The following is a 12,457-nucleotide window of genomic DNA, read 5'->3' as shown; positions in this document are numbered from 1 at the left end:
GCCTCTTTGTCCTTCAACTCTCTTTGCAAGTGTCCTGAACACATCTGAACTTTCTCTGGCTAGTAAAAGTTTGCCTATGTTTGACTGAAAGTCTTAAATGAAACAGGAAAGTCCTACCCTGTTAATGTGGGAATCCTGAGGATCCAGCAAAGTGTCCAATGAAATATACTGAATCAGCCAGCAAGTGCTTTACTTGTGTGTCTGCCATCACAACTTAAGATGTGCTCTTTCAGTATAGTTTTACTTGCAGACAAACCCTTTGACGAAGCCCTTTCTTTCTTCATTTGCCTTTTTTTTTTTTTTTTTTTCATGTAGCAACAGTGAATGACGGGACCTGCAAATATCAGCCTAAGTAACCACCTATGTCTGTCTCTGGTTGGTCCGGCAGGCAACTCAAGGCACATCTGGATTGCGTTAGGATGAGAATCCTCATCCGGACAGGTGTGTTGTTTTGTGGGTCTACAGTGGATTCTCGAGGTTCATTATGACCTTGACCTCACACTAGGTCTACACCCCTAATGGCTTGTGTGTTTCTTGGCAACTGCATGGTTGTGAAGAGATCATGGAGAAGCAGGGGGTGGAATATGTTAAAGTGAGGCTATTCACAGCGGTTCCTCAACCCAGTCTCTCAATTGGGGTCAGCAACGGCAGGAGCTGCTGCTGCTATTTAGATTAAAGCTGCTGCTTCGCCTGCTCATGCAAACGGGGCTTAAGAGGAAGTGTGGGGAGGAAGGAAGTGGGCATCAAAGGGTGCAGAGCTGTGAGTTTTGAAGAGACAAGCCATAACGTCTTTGTCGCCATAGAGTTCCCCAGTCCCCCTCAGGGAGTTCTTTTTTGTTATTATTTTGCTTTGAATTTATAGCCCATTGGGTAATTTCTCGGGTGGTGGTGGTGCGGGGGGGGTGGCGATATAGCACTGAACTATCAAAGAAAGATCTGCGGGTTCCTGGTTGTAGTCCCAGGCTCTCGGGGTTTGAGGCTGGCCGCGGAGGCTCAGAGTTCACAGTAGGGGCGTGTACCGGACGGAGCCACATGGCGCCGCACGCAGGTCCCAACTACTGTTAAATTGAGAAGCCCTGTGTCACCTCCAGGTCCCACTTTGCAAAGCCTCAGGAGCCCCCGGCCATCCCGCGCTTTGTGGGCTGGAAGGCCCGGGCCAGGACGCGCGTCCTGCGTAGCCAAGGTCCCCCAGCGCCCCCTACAGCTGCACGTGGGGGGAGACAGAGCCAGACCCTGCGCCTCCACACCACGCCCAGGACCCCACCCAGAGGCCTGCGCCCCAGGACCGCTCAAGCACCCGCACCTCCAGGCCTCAGAAACCCGGCGTGGGGCCCGGAGGGCGCGCGGCATCCCAGGCCGCCCTTGATCGCCCCGCCTGTGGCTGGCCAACAACCTCTCCCTCCCTCAGTGTGGCTGTCCCTCCTTCCCTCTCGCCTGCCTGCGCCGGACACGCTGTGCTTCATCTCTTGGGGCGCTCTTCGCCTGGGCCAACCGTCGCATCCAGTGCAACTTCGGTGAAGTGGCCGTTTGGTGTTGAATGTTCCCCACCGAGAGCGCATGGCTGCGGAAGCGAGGCGCGGACCCGGTCCCCGAGGGGCCGCCGTCGGGGAAGCGGTGATGCTATTGCTGTGCCTGGGGGTCCGGACCTGCCACCCCTACAACGTAGACACTGAGAGCGCCTTGCTTTACCAGGGACCCCCCGGCACGCTGTTCGGCTACTCAGTGGTGCTGCACAGTCACGGGGCGAACCGCTGGTGAGTGGAGTAGGAAGGATTCCAGCGCCCTCAGCATCTAAGAGTGGCAAGAGAAAGGGGCACCCCGGGAGAGTCTGTCCAGTTCCCCAGTTCAAACTTTCCTCCTTTCTGGAGGAGGCAAGAAGCGAGCGCGGCTCCCGCCACCTTGCTGGAGATCTGCCCGGGAAAACTTATCTTGGGGTGGCAGCGTCCGGGGTGGCGTTGTGGTTCCAGGCCCTGAAGCCGTGGGTCAGGGGGTGTCTGGCCCCTTGCGCTGGGTGGTGGGCGGAGGAGGCGGGGAAACTGCCCCACTACATACTGCACCGCTGCTGAAAGCCCGAGTTGAGTTGGTAGCCCCGCTCATGTCTCAGCGCACGTGCACGGTTCTCACTTTAGGCTCGTCGTGGGGGCGCCCACTGCCAACTGGCTTGCCAATTCTTCTGTGGTCAAACCCGGGGCGATTTACAGATGCAAGATCGGAAAGAATCCAAACCGGACTTGCGAACAGCTCCAGCTGGGTGAGTTGGGTCTGGGACTAGGAGTTAGTGACCTCCTTTCCTTATGGACCTCACTGTAGGGCAAATCCTGGCCAAAGTGAAGATGCCCATTTCTTCTAATTTCCAGTTTTAACTGCATACCACCCTTCTTTCTTAATATAGAAGTAGTTTCTTTCTTTCTGTCAATATTTTTCTCCTTTTTTTTTTTTTTTTTTTGCTAATGACAAAAGTACTAAGACAGTCTCTGTTGGGGAATGTTTCTTAACTATCTCTTCCTCCCTCTTTGTAAAGCATGTTTTAAAGTCTCTCCGCATATTAGGCAAGAACAGGATCCAACTAAGTCAAAACTTAAGATTTTATTTCCATCTTTGACCTATCAACTATGTTAAAGAACAGGCTAAGGGGCAGGTCAGGAATAGTAGTTGGCATCGATCCCATATCCTGCCTTTTAGCCTAAGGACTTTTTAAAGAAAGCTATATAGTTTTACTTAGAATATACCATGTGAAAGAAGGTCGCAAGGGAAAATTGGCATCTGCATTTGTTAATATAGTTTGCATGAGGTTTAACATTAATTTGGAGAGGAATTTTTCTCTCCTAAAACTCTCATAATACATAGATATATCTTTTTTTGCAGTCATTTCTTAATGTCTTAAGTTTGTGACCACTTTAAAAAATGTGTACAGATGGGGGGAGGGGAGAAGTTTCATTTTTCAAAGACAAAAGCACATTTACTGCAAGTTAGTGCATGGAGAAAGAAAGGGGAACTAATATTAATTTAGACATATCTTGTTGCTAACTCTTGTACTGCTGTAGTTGCTTACCCCACCTCCAATCAATCCTGAGATATAGTTGCTATTGCTTCTAATTTACATCTGAGGGCTCTGATTCAGAGAGTTACAAGTACTTTTTCTAAAGTTACTAACCTAGAGAGTGGTAGGTGGGAGCCCTCAAGCCAAAGTCCTGCCTGCTTAGGCACAAGTCTAAGCATTTTCATCCCATGTACGCATCTTCAGTGCAAATTAAACTAAATGAAGTATCCAGTATTTTGTGTGCTGAACTGATGGATCATCTGTAAGTGGTGCATAAAAGTTCACAACTGGTATTTTCTCACATTTATCTGTGCTATAAATGGACTTTTGAGATTAGCTAGTTATTGAATCTTTAACTTTTTATAGTGGTCTTCACTTTTTCTCAAAGTGTAAAGCTGGCTTCCTTCATTCAGATGAATTCCAATAGTGCATGGACATAATGGAATTCTTGCTTTTAACTCAGCACCCATAAAAGCCCAGGAGTTGGCAGTAAGCATGTATAACAGACCCTAGCCTCTTGTTAAGCATGGTCCACCTCAATGAGCAGACAAGAGATATAAAAAACATTCACAGACTTATACATTTGGAATTATTTTGCAAAATATAATTTGCTAATGAACTGTGGGATGAAGAATTAGGGAGTGAAGCAGACAACCTTGATCTGCCAGGGGATCTTGACAAGGTCTGTAAGGAAACAATTTCTGTTCTGCTGTCCTGCCAGTTTCTGGATCCATGACATTCTAACTACTGGTATTTAGCACTTACTTCCTTTCTGGAAGGGGACTGAGCCTATTTCTGGTTGTCTGTGTTTAACTGGAAAGCTCATGTCATATATTATATAATTTAAAAAAATGGCTGTCAATTGAAGGAAAACTTAACTTCATTGGGCATGTAGAGTATAGTGATTGACTATAGAAATAACCTCAGAAAAATGTGAACATGGTAAATATGTGATAAACATAAATTAAATAAAGATTTATTGGATGGATGATTAAAGGTAAATCGAAAGTTTGAATGTCATCAACTTGATGGATGAGTAAAAGAATTAGAAATGATAAGCCAAAGTGATATTATTGTCTTTGAAAATTTTGGTCAATAAAAATGTATTTACTGAGATAAAAGGCAAAAATAATACAAGATTGCTAGTTAGTTAACTGGTTAAAACATGAATAGCTTTGAATACTTGTAAAAGTTGACTGAAGTTATTTTGCATGTAGCATTTTGAACAATACATGTTGTTAATCAAAAGAAACACTATTCAAAACAAATTTAGAAGAAGTATCTATATACACACATATAGAAGAAAGGGGGAAAAAGCATACTGTACACATACACACAGAATCTTCCATAGAAGATTGCTTCAATTGTCTCATGTGGAAGAGTGTAATATTTGGAAGACTATGAAATTAGTACTAAGCTAAGGCTCAATACCTGACACATAATAAACATTCAAAAATATGTGTTTATTTTTTTAGTTCTATCCCCTACTTAAATCTTTATCTGTAAGTTATCTGTAGTAAGTATGTTGAAGTTAAGAGGACGAATGAATAAACTAAACCAAAAGTTTAAAAAATTTAAAAATTATAAATTAAAAGGTAATAGTTGAAATATAACAGCTCATCAAAAATGTTATGCTAGCTAAAGATTTGATTATGACTGTTATGTCAATGAAGTATCCTCTTTTATTTGGAATAACTTGTTATTAAGAATCTAAGAGTGCAGGGTCTCTTAAAATAGTGACCATCTCATGTGCATTCAAAATGTCCATGTGAACCCTTCTCCAAGTCTCTGCAGCATGTCAGATCAGTAGCTGACTCAGATAGACTCCTCAAAAGAGAAGGTCATTAGCCCTACCATATTGCCTTACCTCTGTGGATGATATTGCATATGAAGCCATATTCACTGTAGCCATAATTTCAATTGAGCAGCAATGCCCATTTATCTAAAATGCTCAGGATGGGAGATGTTTGCCACTCTTTTGGCAAAGTGAATTTATTACAGAGGTGACATCAGAAGAGTTGCCTGGATTGGACCACAGTGTGCTTTTCTTTTTGTGTGTGATCAGCCACCTTCCTCCTCCTTGGCTACCCAAAGAGAGAGTCCTGTTCTCTCACTTCCTTGGTGCTTCCTTCAAGGAACCAAAGGAAAGTGGTCTGCCTATCAGGAGGATCCAAGCGTGGTCTGGCTCCTGGAAACTGTGTCTGAGGAGGCTGTGATGATTTCCAACGTCCACTTACTTTTCCACTCAGGCACTCTGCATCCTCCTTGAGTCTTGTTTAAAGGAAACTTTGATCACAATTGTTCCTGAATCAGGGGATTACAAATAATGACACCATTAGTAGAGTTCAGCATGGTCTATCCATGGACTACCAATATTCAAAGAATTAGAGCATAATAAAATATGTGATTATCAAATTATACCAAAAAGATGATCTTTATTTGAATATTCAAAAGATAATCTAAATCTTTCATTACTTCAGGGTTATCAGTAATGACATTCTCTCTCTCTCTCTCTCTCTCTCTCTCTCTCACACACACACACACACACACACACACACACACACATACACATACACACACTCACTTACCTGGATAATAGAGTCTGAAGTTTCACAGTTATAATGTCCAATAAAGTAATCTCTAGTTACAGTTGACTACTGAACACATAAAATATTTGCAATGAGCACATAAAATATTTGCAATGAGGAGTGCAGTAAGTTTCACACTAGATTTCAAAAAGAAACTAAAAAGAAAGCATCTTACTAAATTTAAGATATTGATTACATATTAAATATTTAAAAATCAATATTGATTACATAATATTTTGGATTTTTTAGGCCAAATAAAGTATTTTACCTATTTTTCCCTTTATAATGTTGCTATTCTAAAATTTGAAAATATCACACAGGGCTGGGGATGTGGCTCAAGTGATAGGGAGCTCGCCTGGCATGCATGCGGCCTGGGTTCGATCCTCAGCACCACATACAAACAAAGATGTGTCCGCCGAAAAACTGAAAAATAAATATTAGAAATTTCTCTCTCTCTCTCTCTCTCTCTCTCTCTCTCTCTCTTTTTTTAAAAAAATAAATAAAAAATAAAAATATCACACAGATTTGCATTACTTTTCTATTAGATAGCCCTGCTTGAGAGAAACATAATTTCCCTGTGAAATAATACTGCCTTTTTTTTTTTTGATACTGGGGATTGAACTCAGGGGCACTCCACCACTGAGCCACATCCCAGCCCTATTTTGTATTTTAGTTAGAGACAGGGTCTCACTGAGGTGCTTAGCACCTCAATTTTTCTGAGGCTGTCTTTGAACTTGTGATCCTCCTGTCTCAGCCTCCAGAATGGATGGCATCACAGGTGTGTGCCACTATACCCAGCATAACCCTGCCTTTTAAACAGGTGCTTTCCCAGTATTTATGAATAAGTGAATAGGACTTTTACCTTCTTTTCCGGGTTAAGTGGTTTGGTTACTTTTAAGCACTCTGCCTGTGCCTTTTTTTTCCCCCTTACTGGAGAGACCAATGATCCATTATAAGTTAGTCACTATTATCCCTCTTTGAATTTCTTTCTGGAAGTTATATTACCTTGGCAACCCTCCTGGTTTATATTCCACAGCCTATTTGGCAGAGGTTAAGCTAATAAGCATTGCATCATTAAGCTAATGATTACCTCACCCTCACTTCTGCCTGATTTACAGGAGTTATTAGCTTAATATTGAAAAGCAAACATCTCAGTGCTGAATATTCAAATACGTTCTTCTTGATAACTTTTCTTTTTTATTCAAAATATGCTTAAAATACAGCTTATGAAGCTATATTGGTCATTTTGAAAAATCACCCTTGAAGATAGTTTTGCAGTTATGTAGAAAATCAAGACAGAGAGCTTCATTAGTCAATTCTCAGGCTAATGGCTAGAACTTTCCCAATAGCCCAAACTTCACCTCCCAAAGGGTGGTGTTCTTTCCTAATGTGACAAATTAGGCTTTCTAAAGGTATTTATTTTTTGCCTTCAATTTACATGGTCACTGAGTAGCATTCCTGATGAGTATGAAATCTGTGCTTAGCAATAGTTCTGGGACTGGATATGGTAATCCCTTGTACATAATGGTAGTGTATTCATTCAACCATTTATTGACAGGTGCATAAGGGCCAGGACCTGGGCACACAAAGGAAGCAAGTTATTATAGGAAAAGAGCAAGTTATTATAGTAACGAGAAGAGGTAAGGCAGGCTAGGAAAACAGATGACATCCTGTTCAAGTGAGGAACTGAATAGCAATCAGAAGTGAGACAGAGGAGGAGGTTAGGGAAAAGTGTGCCAGACAGAGCAGTGTGCATGGCGACCCTGAGGTCTTTGAGAGTATGATGTGTTTGAAGCGCTGAAAGAAAAATGTGTATGGTTGGGCTGCAGAGTGTGAAGTGAACAGTAGGTTGGAGAGGTGAGCATGAATTATTTCTGTACAGCCTTGTACATATGAATTTATGATGCTTAAAACTGGGCAGTGACATGATCTGATCTGTGTTTGACAAATTCGTCTAGGTGTAAGGTAGTAAATGCTTTGGAATAAGTGGCTCAAGACTGAAGAAGGCAGTGAGACAATTACAGGACGATGCTGTTATAATTTAGGCTGCAGATGATAGGCGACTATCCTATACTACGTCCATGGCAGTAAGAGTAGAGGTAAAAAGATTATACAGATACTTAGAAGACAGATTCAACAGCCCTTGATAATTATTGAATGAGAAAGATGAAGGAGAAGTTTTCAAAGATGTTACCCAAGGTTTTGACTTGGGCTATTGGATTACACAGCCATTATGGTGCTATGTACTGAAAAGGGGTTTCACTGGCTCGAGGTTCCTGTGAAACAAAGAAGTAAATGTCAGTGATTGGTTGGGTGAGTGGTTTTAAGGGGCAGGAGAGAGGTCTGTACTGGCAATTCAGAGGTGAAAGTAATTAACATGGAAATTATAATCAGAGCCAGAAAGGTGAAAGAGCTTTACCTGGGAACTCTCTAAGTGAATAGATCACAGAAGACCAAGGGTTGATCCCAGAGGAATCCCACAGTTTGGGATGTGGCTGGAATAGTGGTGCTCAACTTGGCTGCAAATGAAATTCTTCTGCTGAATTTAAGAATACCAATTCTAGCCGGGCTCAGTGGCACATACCTGTGATCCCAGTGGCTTGAGAGGCTGAGGCAGAACGATCACTGGTTCAAAGCCAGCCTCAGCAAAATCAAGGTGCTAAGCAACTCAGTGAGACCCTGTGTCTAAATAAAATACAATATAGGGCTGGGGATGTGGCTCAGTGGTCAAGTGCCCCTGATTTCAATCCCGGATACCCCTCACCAAAAAAGAATACCAATTCTAGAGGCCCCATCCCAAATTAATAAGATCTCTGGGACTAGGTAGGGCATTGGGTATTTTCTGAGGCTCCCAAATGAATGATTCTATCATTCATCCATGATTGAAAACCACTGAAGAAGAAAGGAAAAGTCTGAAAATGACAGAGAAGAGGAAGCCATAGAGGCAGCAAGGAAATCAGGTCAGTGTAACACGGAAGTCAGAGGAGGAGTGTGTTTTGAGAGGAGGTGAGTGGTTTCCAATGTTAAAAGTTGCTAAAACATCACACAAGATAAGAACTTATTTGGATTTAGAGGGAATCAGTTTATTAATATCCTTGGTAAGACCAGTTCTAAACAGAGAAGGCAGGCTGCAGAAAGTTGAGAAGTGAGAAATGAGAACAAGTCGGTGTCTGTTTTAACTGGGTTTTCCCTCACTAATTCAGTACATGTTATCAATTATACTGTATATTAGAAACAAAAAGTCAAATAAGTTACAGTTACAGGCCTTCACTCAGTCTAGAACAGAAGAGGCATGTAAACTGATAATTATGAGATAATAATAAGCATGATGATAGAGGCAAGGTAAGCAAGAAGAAATTATTTGAATAACGAGAGAAGGCTTCCAAGGGGTCTAGGTCTGCCTTGGGTTCCAAAGACTTTACCCACTCCCACCAGGCAGTCCCACAATAACACCGACTCCTGAGAATAGACATTCCTGAGACTCGACCTTGGAAGTGATCATCTTTAGAAACAGTTGGTTTTTGTTTGTTTGTTTGTTTAAAGAATAACTGGAAACATCAAATAAGAACATAGAAGTGCATTTGCAAGTGACAGGACTGGGTTTAGTAAAGCCAGTGTTCTGATGTCCTCATTTCACTCCCATGAATTTTTATTTTCTTGATTTGTGATTTTTTTTCCCAACTAAATTGCATGAAATCTAATCATTCACAATGAATATGTTTAGAAACAGTAAAATGGTAAACTTATTTTTCCAATGCCCTGTCCTTGGGACTCCTTGTGTGAAGTGAATTAGCTGTTCTTTTGAACTCATACCCTATGTAGAAGATTATTGCCAATGTATACGTATACTGTCTGTGAAACCTTTCTAGTTCTCCCTCACCCTGATACTGTTCTTTGTTTCCTTGTAAAATTTTCCTAGTAGTCATTAGATATGATCATTTTTGTCTGCCAATCATAGTCATTCGATATCTTATTCTACCCTTAAAACTGTGAGAAGGCCTTTGTAATGTGATGGGTCCTTCGTTGATTTTTATTTCTTTCACAATTTTTTAGACCTTGCTATCTTTCTGACCTTCTTCAAGTTTTTGTTTTACATCTCTCCTACCCTGTGACCTCCAAAACCAAACACAGGATGTGAATACTGACCACCCTAGCATTAAGTGCAACCTGGTTTCCCTAGAACTCCCCTCCCCCATTTATATTTTTGTATTATTATTGTTTTGAAGATATTCAAAAGAGTATCCATGTAAGTTTTAAAAATAATATTTCTCTCTTAAAAAATGAGTAAATCTTAAGATTCTTTTTTGTTACTATGAATTGACTTTTTGTGACTAATGTCAACACTGTGTCATTTGAATAAATTCTTTAGATTAATTAATCAGTCTCGACTTAGGATGGTAACAAAAATCACTCAACTGAATGAAAAATAAGAACATACTATTTTGATTTAAAATGTTATATATTTTGTCTTCAATAAATAGCCAAAGAAGAAGAGAGATACGTTTTGCTTTTATGTTTAATAGTTTTATGCATGCTATCTGATTTTAGCATGAATTAAAAATGAATAAATTTTATAAATTCTAAAAAAAAGAGTATCCATACATTTGTGGTAGCTCTTTCAAATTAATCCTCAAATACAAGAAATTAATTGTAAATCATGGATGTAGAGAATTTTTAAAAATTTTCTAACGTTGGAAGTTAATGTTATAAAATTTAATTGGCATAGTGTAGGATTGCTAATATTGTCAATATTTGGACTCTGGGTTTTTTTTTACTTCTTTTATTTATATTTGACGACTGGATGCATTATAATTCTTCTTACACATATAGAGTACAATTTTTCATATCTCTGGTTGTATACAAAGTATATTCACACGAATTTGTGTCTTCATACATGTACTTTGGATGACAATGATCATCACGTTCCACCATCATTTCTAACCCCATGCCCCCTCCCTTCCCTTTCAACCCCTCTACCCTATCTAGAGTTCATCTAGTCTTCCCATCCCTATCCCACTATGAATCAGCCTCCTTATATCAAAGAAAACATTCAGCACTTGGTTATTTTGGATTGGTTAACCTTACTTAGCATTATCTTCTTTAGCCCAACCATTTACCTGCAAATGGTCATGATTTTATTCTCTTTTATTGCTGAGTAATATTCCATTGTGTTTATATGTCACTTTTTTTTTTATCCATTCATCTATTGAAGGGCATCCACGGTTTAGCTATTGTGAATTGTGCTGCTCTAAACATTGATGTGGCTGTGTCCCTGTAGTATGCTGTAAATGCTGTTTTTAAGTCCTTTGGGTATAGATAGAGGAGAGGGATAGCTAGGTCAAATGGTGATTTCATTCCCAATTTTATAAGAAATCTCCATACTGCTTTCCATATTAGCTACACCAGTTTACAGTCCCACCAGCAGTGTATGAGTGTACCTTTTCCCCTGTATCCTCACCAACATTTATTGCTGTTTGTCTGCATAATAACTGCCATTCTGACTAGAATGAGATGAAATCTTAGAGTAGTTTTGATTTGCATTTCTCTAATTGCTAGCGATGATGAACATTTTTTTGCATATACTTGTTAATTGATTGTGTATCATCATCTGAGAAGTGTCTGTTCAGGTACTTGGCCCTTTTATTGATTGGGTTATTTGTTTTTGTGGTGTTTAGTTCTTTATATACACTAGAGATTAGTGCTCTATCTGATGTGTGAGAGGTAAAAATTTGCTCCCAAGATGTAGGCTTTCTATTTACCTTACAGATTGTTTCTTTTGCAGAGAAGAAACTTTTTAGTTTGAGTCCATCTCATTTATTGATTCTTGATTTTAATTCTTGCACCAATGAAATCTTATTAAGAAAGTTGGAGCCTAATCCCACATGATGGAGATTGGGGCCTACTTTTTCTTCTATTAGATGCAGGGTCTTTGGTTTTATCCTTAAGTCCTTGATCCATTTTGAGTTGAATTTTGTGCATGCTGAGAGAGAGGGGTTTAATTTCATCTTGTTGCATATGGATTTCCAGTTTTCCCAGCACCATTTGTTGAAGAGGTTATATTTTCTCCAATGCATGTTCTTGGCACCTTTGTCTAATATAAGACACTTGCAATTTTGTGGGTTAGTCTCTGTGTCCTCTATTCTGTACCATTGGTCTACCAGTCTATTTTGGTGCCAATACCATGCTGGTTTTGTTACTATTGCTCTGTAGTATAGTTTAAGTTCTGGTATAGTGATGCCATTTGCTTCACTCTTTCTGCGAAGGATTGCTTTAGCTATTCTGGGTCTCTTGTTTTTCCAGGTGAATTTCATGATTGTTTTTTTCTATTTCTATGAGGAATGTCATAAGGATCAAATGTCATTTGATCCTTAACAAGGAGAAATACTAATGAATCATTGTAAGGTGGTGACCGATGTGAATTTTAGCTCATCCTTCCCCTACTTGTTAGCTCTGTGACCTTGGACAAGCTGGTCTCCCCCCATTAAAGCTTTTCCATCTGTAAAACTGAGATACTGATGATAATACCTCAGAGGGATGTTACGAAAATTAAAAATGTGTATTTATATGTGGTGAAACTGTGCTTAGTACATATCAAATATAAGAAAAAATAATTAGAAAATAACTTTCCTTCCTTGAATTATGCTCACCAAATATATCAGTTGGAGTACATTTTTCTGCTGCAGTTATTAAAGAGTTGTGTTGACTTTCTGGAGGATTTTGACGAAGTCTGGGAACAAGGGCTCTGGTAGAGATGCTGAACCTAGAACTGAGCTCATTCAGGGACCTTGTTTTTCTAGAGTACTGAGGCCTAGTGATGACGAATCAACCC

At 40.2% G+C, this 12,457-nt stretch overlaps 1 protein-coding gene across 1 annotated transcript in view; it reads left to right on the top strand.

The window, feature by feature from the left end:
* The first annotated feature begins 1,322 nt into the window (after window positions 1-1,322).
* The window catches only part of Itga4 (integrin subunit alpha 4), an 83,430-nt gene continuing 72,295 nt past the window's right edge, over window positions 1,323-12,457 (top strand). The window contains 3 exon segments of the mRNA XM_076865564.2: window positions 1,323-1,594; window positions 1,597-1,754; window positions 2,130-2,251. Coding sequence (XP_076721679.2) covers window positions 1,538-1,594; window positions 1,597-1,754; window positions 2,130-2,251 — 337 coding nt within the window. The 5' untranslated portion in view covers window positions 1,323-1,537.

The sequence above is a fragment of the Callospermophilus lateralis genome, chromosome 9, assembly GCF_048772815.1.
Source record: "Callospermophilus lateralis isolate mCalLat2 chromosome 9, mCalLat2.hap1, whole genome shotgun sequence".
NCBI lineage: Eukaryota > Metazoa > Chordata > Mammalia > Rodentia > Sciuridae > Callospermophilus > Callospermophilus lateralis.
This window is presented reverse-complemented; position numbering and strand designations above follow the sequence as displayed.